This window comes from Hevea brasiliensis, chromosome 3, assembly GCF_030052815.1.
Source record: "Hevea brasiliensis isolate MT/VB/25A 57/8 chromosome 3, ASM3005281v1, whole genome shotgun sequence".
Lineage (NCBI taxonomy): Eukaryota > Viridiplantae > Streptophyta > Magnoliopsida > Malpighiales > Euphorbiaceae > Hevea > Hevea brasiliensis.
Genome location: NC_079495.1, coordinates 2,530,190 through 2,547,289, shown reverse-complemented (window position 1 = coordinate 2,547,289; position 17,100 = coordinate 2,530,190). Strand labels below are relative to the sequence as shown.

General features: G+C 36.3%; 1 protein-coding gene across 1 annotated transcript; it reads left to right on the top strand.

Annotated features, from left to right (window-relative positions):
• The first annotated feature begins 8,934 nt into the window (after positions 1-8,934).
• LOC110651026 (uncharacterized) lies at positions 8,935-15,153 on the top strand. The gene is made up of 4 exons (XM_021806211.2): positions 8,935-9,390; positions 10,362-11,333; positions 14,015-14,062; positions 14,142-15,153. The coding sequence occupies exons 1-4, from the start codon at positions 9,175-9,177 to the stop codon at positions 14,580-14,582; spliced, it is 1,677 nt and encodes a 558-aa protein (XP_021661903.2). The 5' UTR covers positions 8,935-9,174; the 3' UTR covers positions 14,583-15,153.
• Positions 15,154-17,100: the final 1,947 nt, after the last annotated feature.

Sequence of the window (17,100 nt, the reverse complement as noted above, 5' to 3'; positions counted from 1 at the left end):
TGATGAGTCTGAGCGTAGAGAGCCTGTTGAATCAGCATATAATCAGGGACAAGGCTCATCTTCTGAGGCAGGAAATTCTGAAGGTGGTCCAGGACGCTGCTTTTGCCCGAGCCCAACTTTCATCCGCCTAGAACTATATTGCTGAGATCGAGGGTCGAATGAAATCCTACGAGGATAAATTAATCGAACTGGAGCGTGAACTTGGAGAAGCTCGGGCGCTCCGAAGTGCCGACATCACTCGCCTTACCGAGGAGCTCAAAGTGAAAGAAGAAGAGGCTGTGAATAGGGAAGCTGGTGCTTATGTGAATAGACATAGCGATCTCCTAGCCGAGCTCAAGAGGTGTTATCCTGGGAAAGACTTCTTCTGGATGGTGGATCTTACTCCAAGTGATGAAGAGGGAAGCGAGGAGGAGCCCGAGAGAGAGAGAGAAAATGAGAGAAATGATGATGTACCTAGAGAACAGGCTGGGAGAGATCCTCTAGCCAAATGACTTGTAAATTTTATTTTGAAATGAAATGAAGTCCTTTTGTTCAATTTCTCGATGAGATCGAAAAGTGTCCAAATTGTATGAGTACTTAATTATTTTAAACGTGTTGGACAGTAAACTTAAAAGCAACCATTAACCTAAGTATAAGAGATCAGAAAAACATTATACATAAGCTTGAGATCGGACTAAGCCATAACCAAACACTGGGTAAGACTTTAAAACATTAGAATTGGAAAGATTGGACATTGATTTGAATTCTAAAGATCGGGATCGTCATTAGACCGGATAGAGACCTTCACTTTAATATCTGGGGCATTCAAGTGAGAAGCCCGATCCTGACATTGGCCAAATGAAGTTCCACAATATTTGTAAGAAGAGATCGGAAGCAAGACTGGATGGTCCGGAGATTCATTTTTTATTCGAAACCTTTTGATAGAGATCGAAAAATTATTAACTAAGTATGGGATCGGTTTATTCCATGGTCGAGCAATCGATGAGTTCGGAAAAGTCATTTGTGATCGAAGGACATCGACTGAGGGCAGATGATGAAGTTGATTTTAAAGTCCCTTAACTTCGGAGGTCGGCCAAAATATGGTATCGATAACTGGTTTCTGAAGTTTCTCGATTCTATGAAAGCTCAGAATGACAAAGTAGCAAGACTGAATTAGATTTCAGAGCCTTTCCATTATAATCACCACCACCTTTTTTCGTCCGTCCATTCTTCAGTTTTACATGCAGGTATTTATAAGGAACGGGTGCTCTTAATGAAGGGTCAGGATCTCCGCAAGGGAGACGGAGGGTCTAGATTAAAAGGGACATGATCTGATGTCTAAGAATTAAAGAGAATCAAAATGGACGGCTGGGATCCTATTTAGAATATCTATCCTTTCTCCTCTTAATCCAACGACTCAGGGTCTTGCCTTACAAGATGGATCTGAGGGCCGGGAATAAAAAGAGCCGACCTGTCATCTGCTTTTTGATCCAAGGGCTCCGAGTCTGTCCTTACAAGTATAATCAACAGTGGAGATCGAGGTGTACAGGACTGTCATAACTGTTTTGGCGTCTATCAGCTAAGTGGGCGTTTCTGCAAATGAGGCTTGCGGTGAAGATTTGATCCGCCTGTGACGCTTTAACTAAACTCGACACTGATTATGAAGAGAGTTGATTGGAAGTCATTTTATCCTCTTCGTGCTTTCTGATCTCTATTCCTTCCGATCTCTCTATTATGACCCTCTTCTTTTCCGATCTTTCTTATATCGGGTCCCCCATCGCTTCTCGATCTCTCCCATTCTAGATTTTTCCTCTTTATCTGACCTGCCTTGGTCAAAGCAATTAATTCTTCGGTTACCGATGCATCTGCTTCGGTTTCTATATGCAATAAATGCTCAGGCCCTATATATATGCACCAACGAGAAATCTCCTTCACACTTCACTTCTCCTCCTTTAGTTTCTCCATTTCTCCAATTCTAGCTTCTCCAGTAACAACTCTGACTATGGTGACTGCTTTTGATCTTTTTCCAACTGTTTTCTTTGCCCCTCGCCTAAAAATTTACGATCCCGACGATCGGAGAACCATGAGGACAACATCGAATGACAGTGAAGGAATCGGACTAATTTACTGATCAAGATCGAAAGTGACGATCGTGCCGATCTCGAATCGATCTACCAGTATAATCAGTGGACCGATCTCGAGCAAGAGCACTGCTAATTTCAATCTTAATGTCGGTGACCACCTCTTGAAGTTCATTTGGCCCCTTACCATATCAGGCGTCCTGACTGCTGCTCGGTTCTGGTCAATGACATCAGTGATGACTCCGCTCAATATCATGAGAGTCATAGTTATCCCATCTGAGCTGCACATCTACCCAACACTTGTGGCTGGCTTTCTGATCAAACACTTCTTTTGATTCAGCCACAAGACTAGGCTTTGACATAGGCCACTACTAAGTAGGATGTAGTTCTGATCTTTAGAGATCACCCAAATAATGTAATCCGATCTTTTGAAATGAAATAAGATTTTATTTTGCTTCATTATCGCATTATTTATTTTCCGATCTCTGACAAGTGCATCCGATCTGGTCGCTATTTGCCGATCCCTGAGTTTGAAAATTTGTTCTATTAGTCGATCTCATTTGTTTGAATTTTTTATTATGTTTCTGGATCCTTCTTGCGACGTGTCAAGGAAACAAACCGATTCTGCTAGCGGATGCGTCGCTTGGGACTTCGTGAGCATTTAATGCCCGGACGGGTATAAATAGGGGTGAAGTGAGTCAGTCATTTTCTTATGTCATTTTCAAAACCTCCCTTAGCAATCTCAACGTTTCCTCCCTATTCCTCAAGTTTTTTGGCACCGATCACATTCTGGTAAGGTTTTTGATTCCCTTCTCGGTTAATTTCTTTGGTTTTCTATGAAAATGAGCGGTGCCGAGGGTCAGAGAGTTGTTACCAGAGAAGCAGTTTTGAAGCTTCATCATGTAAGCTTAGCTCAAGTGTACCCTAATTCATGGCGGATCCTGGTGGCTTTCAGAGGGTTATGCCGAGCCAAAAAGCTCGAGCCTACAGCAAAGGTTTTTGCTGAGTTGCATAGGCTCACTCGTCAGAAGGATGATGAGTACTGGTTCTTCCAAGCCAAGCCGCACTGCGGACTTTTTACTGACCTCCCCTTTTCCCTGAAGAATTGGAAGAACCAGTTCTTTATATTGAGGAACAAGATCCTGAATGGCTTTGAAGGTTCCCCACGCAGCTGGCAATACTTTGTCCCCTCGGCTCAAAAGAAGATTACTTTGAATAGAGACGAGGACACCATGGTAAAGGAATTAAAGGAGCAGGCGGCCACCCATAAGTATTGTTGCCTAGATGCCGTCATGGCCGAACTGAAGTGGTGGCCTATGCAGGTGATCGCAAATGAGGATTATGAGCTACAGCTCTCTAACCTCGGACCCGGGATCAGTATAACCTGAGTCTTTAACCTCCTAACTTAAGTGAACTCACTAACTTTTTTTCATGCAAATATGGTTGGAGGTGAAAGCATGAAGGAGGGTCGCAAGCGTAAGAGAGAGATCGCCCAGAAAGTTCGAGAAATGAAGGTTGTCACAATGTCCCAAATGCCAAAGCAGGACTCAGCGGAAGTGCCGAGCTCCTCGTCTCATCCTTCAAAATAGCCAATCCCAAAGGTGGAGATCGTTTCTTCCCCTCCTCAACAGGAAGAACCGCCACCTCCGCCTATTTCCTTTGAGGGAGGTCCTTCTCGATCTACCATAAGGACCCTTTTCCATGGTGCCCAGGTCCTCATAAACTCTCTTGAGAAGAACCGCTCGGTTCGGGGGAACCCTGGTCTGGCCAAGGTTTTGGGCGCCACCATATGCCTCTAGGATGATCAAAACAGGCTGACCCCAGATAATATTGATGATCTTCTGACTCAGACGATGAGTCTAAGTGTAGAGAGCCTGGTGAATCAGCATATAATCAGGGAAAAGGCTCATCTTCTGAGGTAGGAAATTCTGAAGGCGGTCCAGGACGCTGCTTTCGCCCGAGCCCAACTTTCGTCCGCCCAAGACTATATTGCTGAGATTGAGGGTCGGATGAAATCCTATGAAAACAAGTTAACCAAACTAGAGAGTGAACTTGGAGAAGCTCGGGCCCTTCGAACTGCCGATCTCACTCGCCTTACTAAGGAGCTTAGAGTGAAAGAAGAAAAGACTGTAACGAGGGAAGATGGTGCTTATGTGAATGCACATAACAATCTTCTAGCCGAGCTCGAAAGGCGTTATCCTGGGGAAGACTTCTCCTGGATGGTGCATCTTGCTCCTAAAGATGAAGAGGGGAACGAGGAGGAGCCCGAGAGAAAGAGAGATAATGAGAGAAATGATGTACCTAGAGAGCAAGCTGGGGGAGACCCTCCAGCCGAATGACTTGTAAATTTTTACTTTGAAATGAAATGAAGTCCTCTTTTGTTCAATTTCTTGATGAGATCGAAAAGTGTCCAAATTGTATGAGTACTTAGTTGTTTTGAACGTATTGGACAGTAAACTTAAAAAGCAACCATTAATCTAAGTATTAGAGATCGGAAAAACATTACACATAAGCTTGAGATCGGATTAAGCCACGATCAAACACCGGGTAAGACTTTAAAACATTAGAATTGGAAAGATTGGACATTGATTTTGAATTCTAAAGATTGGGATCGCCATTAGACCGAGTAGAAACCTTAACTTTATTTTAAGGAATATCTGGGGCATTCAAGTGAGAAGCCCGATCCTGACATTAACCAAATGAAGTTCCACAATATTTGTAAGAAGAGATCGGAAGCAAGACTGGATGGTCCGGAGACCCATCATTGATTCGAACCCATCTGATAAGAGATCAGAAAACAATTAACTAAGTATTGTATCGGCTTATTCCATGGTCGAGCGATCGGTGAGTTCGGAAAAGTTATTTGTGATCAAAGGGCATCGGCTGAGAGCGGATCTTAAAGTCGATTTTAAAGTCCCTAGACTTCGGAGATCGGCCAAAATATGGTGTCGACAGGTAATATATTGCTCAGATGCCTTTGCTTAAAAAGTTTAAAATGATTGAAATTCAAATTTTTAGTTAAAATAGTTATTTTGAAATTTAAAAAAAAATCTATTAAATGTGATTAATTTTATAAAAATTAGAATTCTTATATTAAAACACCAAAACACTCACATTTATATTACATTTATTTTTTAAATAAAAATAAAATAAAAAAATGAGCACATTCATTTTAATTTTCAATTATTATTATAAATAATAAAATTCTAATAAATTTTATCATTTTAATTTTTAAAAAATATATATATATATATTTAAATTGAATTAAAAAAAAATTATCCAATAAAAAAGAACCAACCCAATTTATTAATGATATATGAAATTAAAAAACTTGAATCCTACTTAAATCACAATTTGTTAATTAGTTATTAAGGCATTCAAAACACAAGTTTTTGGGACCAATATGTGTATTTGGAACAACACTAACAATTATTTTGGTTCTCTAAATTTCGTCGTCTAACTAAAAATAAATTTTATCTGTTTGTTTATAATATTATTTGGTGTGTATAAACTAAGTTTATAACTAAAAAAAAATGAGGGACCAATTTTTTTATTATGGTACTTATAAGTTAGCTACTATTTTAATTAAGTATTTTATAATATTATCCTTTTTTAATTTTTAAAATTTCACTGCATATTTTATTTAATATGCTTTTTAGTAATTTAAACAATAAATATACTTATAGACTTAACAAACATATTAGCTATTTATCAGCCACTTATAAGCATTTAATGTAACACCTCAAAATTTTAAATAATTATTTTATATGTAAATTATAATATTTTATTGTATTAAATATTATGGGAATTTATTTGAAATTTTTTTGAATTCTAACAATCGGATTCGATTTTCTTAAAACAATAAATTTTATTGATTTTTAAAAAATTAGTTTAAAGATCACATGGAAAAACTAACAATATATTTGAAATTTTTTTGAAATTTTTGTTTTGATCTCAGGGCAGAGTAAAAATTTAATTTTGAGCATCTTGAATTGAACAGGCCGACTTGGACCGAACCAAATCGGACCGATCGAATCAGACCGGTCCTCTTTTTCTTCTCTTTCCTCTCCCTTGCGCATTACTGACATCCCCCTTTCCCTCACATTTTCTCTCTCCTCTCTCCTCTCTCCTCCCCTCGCACGGCCAACCGTCGCCTTACCCTTTCCCAGTCACTGGCCCACCTCCCCCAAGCTTTTCCCTTGCCGACTGCCGCCTCAAGACGCCGAAAAATGTGTCCAAAGTCCCTTCCCTTACGTGCGTAGTGCGTTGTCTCACCTTTCTGACTAAAATTCGGCCAATCCGACCACCAATTGGACAGGGTATTATCCCAATTATCATATATACCTCGAGAGCTTTCCATAGACACCAATATCACAAATTTTTATCAAGTAAATTGTCCAATTTTTCTCAAAAAGTTTTAGCACATTTTAAATTTTGGGCTAAATTTCTCCCAAACCGGGAACCCCACGGAGATTCCCAGAGTACCGGCGTGTTCCACTAGAAGAGAGCTTCGCAACAATATAAATTTCAAAATTTTTCAACACCAAAAATTTAGTGAGTTCCACGAACTTTGCAGTGACTTTCGGTTAATTTGTGAGTAGATATTAATTTTATTTATAATTTCAATATTATTATATATTCAATGAATGCTCATATATTACTTATAAACATATGTATATATTTAATTATTAGGCATGCCCTCTGTTGTATATGTAATTGATCACTTGTTGTAAAAGTTGTTTTATGGCGATCTAAAGCTGCGTGTGTGAGTTGGTGTGCATGTGGTGTGTATATGGATATGGGTAAGATAGGTAGACGCGACTAGAGCTTGACTCGCTGGGACCCGATCCTTATTATGAATAAGTCGGCGTTGGCATGGCTTGAGTTGACCTCACTGGCCCCCTCATTTGGATACTAAGAGAAAGTCCGGCTTTAAGTTGATCTCACTGGCAGAGGTTGGAACTAAGAGAGCTGTATAGGGGATTAACTCCATATATATATATATATATATATATATATATATATATATATATATATATTTGTGAGTATGGATTTAACAGACGGGTGTGTGAGTGTTCCAGATTGCCTTTAGTGTGATTATGACTTGACTTATTGAAATTGTGTGAAGATATTGCATTTCATTCTTAGGGATGCACTAGACTTAGATAGTTATAGAAATTGTATGTAAAATCAATATCTTACTCTATGAGTCAAATACTTACTCCTATTCACCCATTTTTCCTGGTTATAAAAGGACTTTTCTTTTGTGATTAATCTGCTTTCTTCTTTGCAAGTCTAGAGTTGAAGTATTTATAAATTAACGTTATTATTTTAAAATCTAAAACTCCGCATGTGTTAAGAGTATTCTATTTGATTTGGAACTCTAAAAGATTATTAAATTTGAAGTTGCAAATTTAATATTATGCATGTATGTTGAATGGAATGGATACTTATGATGGATGAGGAAGCTGAGCTCCCATTAGACTTTATTGATGGATTGAGGATTGTAAGGTGAGCTCAACTCCCTAAATTTATATATTTTGTGATTACAGGTTGGATGAGTTGAGACTCTCCGTTGGATGGTCTAAATTATGGTCGGATTTTGTCCGGTTGATTTTTTGAAATTAGGCTCAAATATGGGCTTTATAGTTAGGTTAAAATATAGTTAGACTTACTACAAGCTTTGGGGGTCCTACACCAATTCAAGTCCTAGTATTGGTCCAGCCTATAATTTAGATCGTGACACAACCAAACATGTAATTGACTAAAATTTTAAATGCTTATAAGCTTGTATAAGCACTTGTGCTTATAAATTAATTTTTATAAATTAAGTCAAAAACTTTTAAAGGAGTGTTTTAACTTATAAGTTGATCAAATCAACTTACAAACTTTAAAAAAAAGTTTACCTATTTGTTTATAATAATTTTTTAGTTTATAAACTAAAAAAAAAATAATACTTATAAATTAATTTAATCAAATATTTTATTATATTACTTCTATCTAATTTTAAAATTTTACTATATCATTTCATTTAATATTTTTTAATAATTTTAAAAATAAATTATTTTTTATTAAAAATATCGTAAGAACGAGTGCTAGAAATTCATCTTAAAACCCACTACAAGAAAACTAGAGATGTTTCATCTCTACACCAAAAGACCAAGGCTTATTTTAACATAGAGCAAGTAAGAAACCAATTATGCCACCACCCTCTTATTTACCATACATTTTTATTTAATTTCTAATTTTATTGTACACTTAAATTTAAATTTTTAAATATTAATTATAAGATTTTTTTTATTTCATTTTTTATGTAGAATTAAAAAATATAAAGTTAAAAAATAAAAATGTTTAAATATTATAAAAAATTATTAATTTGATTAGAATAAAAAATATAGAGTAATTAAAATATAAAGATTTAAGTGTGAATTTATGTCTTAAATTGATAATTAAATATTTGAAAGGTTAATGTGATTATTGTTACACTAATATTTATTATCATTAAATATTAAATATTAAATATATTTAATATAAATTTAAATTTAAATAAAAATAAGTGTAATTATTATTAAATTAAATATTTATATCAAAATATATAGAAGGTGCATAAATTTATATATAAAAATTCAATGGGATACAGTAATTCTTAGATGAACTTAAACCCTTGTAGATACACCTTTGGACATTTCATAGTTTCTTAATTAATTTAAATACAATTTTAAAGTGGGATTATCAATTAAATTATTATATTTAAATAATTAATTAATTAAAAAAAAAGCACAAATAAAATGATTAAATGGAAAAGCACTCATTTCCCAAACAATGATCGATGACGCCTCACGCAACCCGATTTATTTTAAAACGGGTAAAGTAATTGAAAAATGGATCCAGATCCGGATCTGAAAACCCGATTTAACTCAGAAGAGAAAGAAGAGAAGAGGGAATTGAGAAATTGCTCATCTTTCCCGGTACAATTCTCAGCGTTCCAGAATTTAACAAAGTCTATTTTTCATCATTGTGATACTGTCACCCTAATCCATTGAATTCGACACCATTTTCTCAATCTCCAAGCTCAAAAGCCCTGTAGAGAGAGGGGAGAATCAATCCAGGGCCGATGGATGAGAAGAAGCAGCTGGTGGAAGAGGAGGATCGGAGCAGCGAGAGCGGAGACTACACGTCGGAGGACGAAGGAACAGAGGATTACCGGCGCGGCGGCTACCACGCGGTGCGAATATGTGACGCTTTTAAGAACGGCCGTTACGTTGTCCAGAGTAAGCTTGGTTGGGGCCATTTCTCCACAGTCTGGCTCGCTTGGGACACGCAAAAATCTGTACTTTTTTCCTCTTTACCAGCAAAGCTCTTAATATGTATTTTCGGTTTTCTGTGTTTTTTTTGAGGTCGATCTGGTGGCAAATTTGTATTATTTCTGCGATTTTAATCTGCATTCGGTGGCTAAGATTTTTATTTGAGAAAGTGGGAGATTAAGTGCATAACAGTACACATTGGTTTTATAGTATATCCGTTTGCGTGCTATCTAGCTAGAGTACTGTTGCATAATTTATTTTTCTTAATCAAGATTTAGCTAGAGGAGTTGGATTATAATATTGTTCCTAACTGTATAATCTAATTTACATGGAAAACGATGAAGTGAATGTTTCTGTTTTATTTTGATTCAAGTTAATTCAGGTTGTAGACATTTTGTGCAAGTATTGTAGTATATTTGGTTTCAATTATGAAAAATCAGTTCTACAAGCATGTTGTGACATTTTGTCCTGATAGTGTACATTGTGTGGCGGCAATCATCTGTTGTTTTCTTAAAGGTCCTTAGTTTTGGTATTTAATTTTGGGAGTTTTCTGCTGTTTGATCATAGTGGTGTTTGCTTGTGCTGCATTTGGTTTCTCTGAGAATGTGAAAAAAGAAGTTAGACCATTCGACCTCAAGTTTTTAAAATTTTTTTGTTAGACCATTCGACCTCAAGTTTTTAACATTTTTTTGGACTTACATTAGATTGAAAACAATGGGTCTAATTGGCTTGGTTGAGACTGACTTCATAAGTTTCTCATTTGGAAATGGAAAAAGTTAACAGAAATGATATGGGATATATCTTTTTCTTTGCATTTTGTCCCAGATACCGGATGAGAATTCAGTTGAGTTCTTCTCATTTTCATTTGCAGTGTAGCTAATCTATAAAAATGCAGCAAATTTACTGGTGGACTTTTTTCCTGCTGCTTATTCAGGCAGGTTTAATAAAGATTTTATCTTGTCTGATAAAGTTTTTGTTTACTTGCTTAAAAATGTAGCGATATGTAGCTTTAAAGGTACAAAAAAGTGCTCAACATTATACCGAAGCTGCCATGGATGAGATAACCATCTTGCAACAGATTGCAGAGGGAGACCCTGATGATAAAAAATGTGTGGTAAAGCTTTTGGATCATTTTAAGCATTCAGGTCCGAATGGACAGCATGTTTGTATGGTTTTTGAGTACTTAGGGGATAACCTTTTGACCCTTATCAAGTATTCTGATTATCGTGGAATGCCCATTCATAAGGTTAAAGAGATCTGTGTCCACATTTTAGTGGGTTTGGATTACTTGCATAGGCAGCTTTCTATCATACACACTGATCTCAAGCCAGAGAATATATTGCTATTATCAATGATAGATCCATCAAAGGATCCGAGAAAATCTGGTGCTCCTCTTATTCTTCCAAATAGTAAGGATAAGACTGTAGTGGAATCTGCAATTGGCAAAATAAATGGAGATTTGACAAGAAATCAAAAGAAAAAGATACGAAGAAAGGCTAAGCGAGCAGCTCAGGGTTGTGTGGAAAAGGAAGTTTCTGCTGAAGCTGATGCAGATCCTGAAAAATATGCTAAAGAGGAGTCATCTGCTAATGCTAAAACAAATGTGGGTTCAGCTGAAGATCGGCCTACTAGTTCTGACAATATAAACAGTGGATCTGATGCCGATGGAACGAAGAGCAATGATTTAGAAAATCAGGGAAATAAGAGGGGAAGCCACTCCACAAGGAAGAAACTGCTGGCCTCAGTTGACCTGAAGTGCAAATTGGTGGACTTTGGAAATGCATGCTGGACATACAAACAGTTTACAAATGATATCCAGACAAGACAATACCGGTGTCCAGAGGTGATACTTGGATCTAAGTATTCCACATCAGCTGATCTTTGGTCCTTTGCTTGCATTTGTTTTGAGCTTGCAACTGGTGATGTCCTTTTTGACCCCCACAGCGGTGACAACTTTGATAGGGATGAGGTAAGAAATGCTGTAGATCTATTATTATTATTATTATTATTGATGGTTGCTTGATGTTGTCTTCTTTCTCTTCTTCGTCTTCTTCTTCCTTTTCACCTCAAATTTCATTGCATAATATTTGCTTTTGTCCCTTGGTCATCCCCTCTCTCCGGATCTCAGCACACAAACATGCACACTATTTGAAGTCTGTTAATATGTTATATGATATTAGATCTTTGAATCAAATGTAGATTATATTTCTTATGATAGTTTCTGAGCTATATAGTTTGGAAAGAATAAGGTGGAAACCTACTATTTATCCAATGTTCAAATGGTTTTTTGCTACAATTTATGCTTTTAGGAGCATAAAGGTGCCAAATTCATTAGGAAAGGATTCTAGTGATACATTTATGCCGTCAGTCTACTTGTGAATCCTGCAAATATTAACTTCTGATAGGATTATAGGGATGCTAATGTTAGCAAAAAGTTATTGTGCTCCAAAAAATTTTTTAAACCAGAAATCACCACAGACTGTAGTCAACTAGTCATTGCATAATTGGATTAAGCTTGCATTTGCGGGAGGAAAAAAGGCGTTTTGTAACAATGTTTGGCTAGTGAATAATAGAGGTATTATGGTATGATAATCAGCAACATGTCACTAGCAGGGACAAAATCCTATTGATGCTGACCTTGTTGTCCTTGTCCATATTGAACTTATTTTAAGCACTCCTTTTCACCATTTCCTAGACCTCCTGTTATGTTTATTCCAACATTGTGGTAGTATCAGAGGAAGAAGGTATATGATTAAGAATGGTTTTTAACAGTTCCATGCAGGTGTATGAATCATATACAACTGGTTCTCACCAAATTCTCAATTATATGAACTGCTATCAGCATTTCTTTAAAATTTCTCACTATTCCTCTTTGGGTTCTGCATGCTTATCATGCATATGAGAAAGAACTTCTAGTAGCAAAATCCAAGTAATTTGTCCATCTCCTAGAAATTGGGAAAATGGGTTGCTTTCTTTTATTTTTAATATGTGCTCCTCGCATTGGTTGTCTACATTTGAGTGCATGCCTCCATGATTTGCAAAAGTAGGTTCAGGTACACCATCTTGATTGGAGGGAGATGCTTATTCTTATGTGACACATGACCAACTTTTACTGCCCAGCAGTATGGCAACACTGACATTTCTGTGGTTGACCATGCATAGTTTGATCGCATATGGTTAAAGAAACAATGTGTTGGGAGGAACAGTAAAAGTGCAATGATTATCTTTCTTTTCACATATTTTGGCCTCTGAAAGAAGGCTTTGTTGGATGATTATCTTTCCTTTGCAAATGGGAGCTTCACTTGGATCCTTGTTTCTAGCTTCTATGCCAAACTGATATCATAAATGTTATAAACATTGCATTTGCATGGAAAAATGCAGGGACAGAAACTTCACAGAATCAAATTATGGATCTCACAAAGAGAGAGGTAGAAGCTTTCTCTGGAAGGAGATTTGAAAGACTAGAGAGTAGAACCCATTGAGGCAGTATTCTTTTGTGGTGTGCTGCATCTGTTTTTATTTTAATTATAGACAAATTGACAAAGAGAGAATTTTGAGTTGTCAGTAGGTGGATTATGTGTGAACAAGGAGGATAATGTGAATCTTATTCATTATTGCAATTTGTCTTAAGTTTTCTAGACTTGATGATGATAGAAGAGTGGTGTGGTAAAGTAACTTCAAAGGTGAAGTTGTTGTGGGGGATGTTTCCAAATTTGGCTTTTTAGATTAGTTTTGGAAAACAGCCAGACCAACTTTTTATGGGTTATAAACTCCTATGAAAGGTATGTTGTTAAAGTTTTATGGAGTTGGGACTTGGGATAGGCATTTATAAATTATTTGGGGAGAAAGGGTAGAAAGCATATAATGGAATAGAACTCCCATGGGGGATATGTTGTTTAAGGTTTTATGGAGTTGGGATAGGCATAAGACTATCCCTCACACACCCCATCAGTGTACTCACTGCCCCCAGGCTGCTCAAGCTGGAAGAAAATACAACTCAATTCTTTACACCCCTCTGCCCTTCCCCATCTATCTATTTATATTTTTCTTTTCAGCAGCTGCACATGTCCTTCCAAGAATTACTCTTAACAGATTGTAGCACAGCTGGCCTTCTTTGCTCTTCTAGAATAATGGTTTAGCATTTTTCTTTAAAGTTAACTTGATTTCATAAACAGAACTCTTATGTCAATAAACTCTTATGTTCATTCTTAGATCTCTGCAACTGAAAACTACTAGTTTCTCTGTGGTTAGGCGTATCTCTTTACTTTTAATTGTGTGTATGTTATGGATTTCGTTTTTGAAGTTCGATAAAAATATTGATTTTACTGCTATTAAATACATCACTGGTCTTTGGGGTTTCCTTGTTCTCCACACATACCAAATGAGAATAGTAATTTTTTGGATGAATCTATGTTGCTTTGTCCTGTATATTTGAATTTCTTTCTTAGAGCTGTATGCATGAGGCATGGGAGCCCTGGAACATGTGGAATAGGAAAGATGCCACAATTTCTAATTTTTGGGATGAACAGATTTTGAACTTGTAAAATAAGCTACAGTTTGATGGCTTATATATATATATATATAATTGTGGCCGAGGCGCTGAGCATAGTCAACCTTTACAAGTTATATCATTTTCTCTATCTGTTTCAGGACCACTTAGCATTGATGATGGAGCTTCTTGGAATGATGCCGCGCAAGGTGAGATGCATTTCAACGTCTAGTAAGTTGATTTAAAGACTTTTACTTCTAACTTCAACATATTGGCAATGATTCTCAGATTGCCTTAGGTGGCCGCTATTCTCGGGACTTCTTTAATAGATATGGTGATTTGAGGCACATACGCAGATTGCGTTTTTGGCCCTTGAATAAGGTTCTCATCGAGAAGTATGAATTCAATGAAAAGGACGCAAATGACATGACCGATTTCTTGGTCCCTATCCTTGATTTTGTCCCTGAGAAGCGGCCAACTGCTGCTCAGTGCCTTCTTCACCCATGGATCAGTTCAGGCCCTTGTCTCCTAGAGCCATCTATGCCATCTTGTCAAAATGAAGCCTTGGAAGGTGTAAACTCCGAAAAAAAAGGAGGGGAGAAGGATGAGAGGGAGGCAATGGAAATAGGAATTGGGAATATTGCAATCAATGCAGATTCTAAAGCAGTAAAAGATTCTCCATCTGGTAGTAAGTTTTCCAAGACAGGCATAGCTAGCTCTGCGAGGTAGGACTCTGGCATTCAGGACTTGCAATCTGTCCCTCCTTATCATCCATATGCAGTGTCCTGCAACAGCAGCTGGTATTCTTGCAACGCGTGATTACTTGAGGCTATGGTTTGATTTCTATAGATTTTGAAAGGGCAAGGAGTGAAATGATGCCATGTGGCTTTGATGCTACTTCCACTCTGGGCAGAGCAATTGCTTAAAAAAAAAAATGGATACCGTGGGAGAATTCCCTACACCTTCCTTCTGGGAACAGTTGGTCACGTTAAGCCTCTGCTACAAACTTTCTGTTTCTGAACATTGTTCATTTTATGCAATCCATGTACCGGATTGCTTCTCTGAAAATGGAAAAATAGGTACATTACTTAAATCCTACAATTATTATTTTTTTCTCCTGCTGCAAAACTGGTGTTCTTTTCCTTTAATATTTCCTTATGGAGTCTTGTTGCATTTTATGCGTGTCAGAGGATCATAAATTTCCTCATTTTCCATGTATTCTTGTGTTGTTCATAAGATGAGCAATATCATGTTCCATTAGAATGGATGAGGAATGGACTCACAAATTTTTTTTTCTTCATTGAATCGTCATTAGTTCTTAATTCTAGAAATAAAGGGTTTGGAATGCACCATTGATTTATGTGGTTTCTCATGTATTAAATGATAGGATTCTCATGAATTATTGGTTGATATTAGAACAATTGAGTTAGAATTTGATTTGAAATTGTTGTGTATTGCGAAAGTATGTAAATTATAAAGAATATATAAAACACCAATATTTACGTGGTTCATTCTCTCTATATAGGGTTACATTCATAGAAATGTCATCTTCCACTATAATCAAATAAATCATCAATTATAATCCTTTAAGTTATATTACTCATTATCATAATAATTACCTCCAAGAAAATAGTAAATATGTTTGGTAGTCTCTCATTGTTCTTTAGATATAATTTAATATATTTACTACTTTAACTATTATAAACAAATGTATCTTTAACTACATGCGTAAGAACTTACCAATGGCCAATAATTGCTTTATATTGATTCTATATATTTTCTCCACTTTAAGCCGAAACCATTTTCATTTCATGCAATTGCAATGTATAAGAACCTCTTATCAATGGACAAAATACTCCTCAACAATTAATAAAACCAATAACTTTATGAGTTGAAAGCTAAATAAGCTTTTTAACTGTCAATTTTCTCAATTCTAATTTAATTAGGAATTACACTTAATTTAAAAATAATATTAAAATAAAAATTCTATATGATATAAAAAATAATTTTTTACCTATCAAAAAATATTTTTTCACTTAAATAAGGAAAAAAAATACATTTTTCAAAGCGCATTAGAATTTTGAATCATAATTTTAACAGTAACCTTTGGAGGGCATATCATCCTAGAACAAGATAGAGTGTCTCTATAGTTACCATTAACTAACAATATAACAGTCGTTACACATTTTTTTTTTTTGTCTATAAAAAATAGGTATAATAATAATAATAATGAGCTTTAACTCCGCCTGAGTGGTTTGCGCTTAGCCGGTCTCAAGCCCGGATAAAGGAGGAGGGTTGCTATATGTGACAACCAGCGTAAAAATTTTGTCACACCTTATGATATGGATTCAAATGATATAAACGTTGGGGCGTCCTTTACTTACGACGCGCTACATCGAAGCACGGGTGTAGTGAGAAATATGCAAGGGTGTAGGGCGTTCACCGAAAGCGACACGTTATGCTGGCGCCCGGGTGTGGTGTTAAGTGAGCAAGGGTTCCTACATCATGGACGGGTGTGGTTAAAGAAGTTAGTCTATAGGACAGATAGTAGAACAGATAGTGGAATAGAACACAAGATAGACATAGAGAAAACAGTAGAAGATATCATAGAATGAGACCAATTAAGAAGGAACATAATAGGAGGAGGATCAGGGTTGATACTTAGAATGTTGAATCACTTACAGGAAAATTAATAGAGCTTATGGATACCTTGGAAAGGAGAAGGTTGAATATTGCTTGCATTAAGGAGACTAAATGGGTAGGAGAGAAAAGCAAGGAAGTGGGTAATTTAGGGTACAAACTGTAGTTTACCGGAAAGGAGAGAAACAAGAATGGAGTGAGCATAATCACAGACAAGACATTGAAAGACGTAATATATGTGAAAAGAGTAGGAGATGGAATTATACTAGTAAAGCTAGTACTAAAAGGAGAAATAATAAATGTAGTTAGTGCTTATGGCCCACAAATAGGACTAGATAGTGAGAGTAAACAAAGGTTTTGGGAAGATATGGATGATTTAATGCAAAGCATACCGAATGAAGAGAATGTTTTCATTGGCGGAAATTTGAATAGACATGTAGAAAGTGATAGGCAAGGTTATGAAAATGTTCATAGAGGTTTTGGTTTTGGCAGTCGAAATGAGGAGGGAAAAAACATCCTGGATTTTGCTATAGCATACGACCTAATACTAGCAAATACCTACTTTATAAAAAGAGAGTCACATTTAGTGACTTTCAAAAGTGGGCAA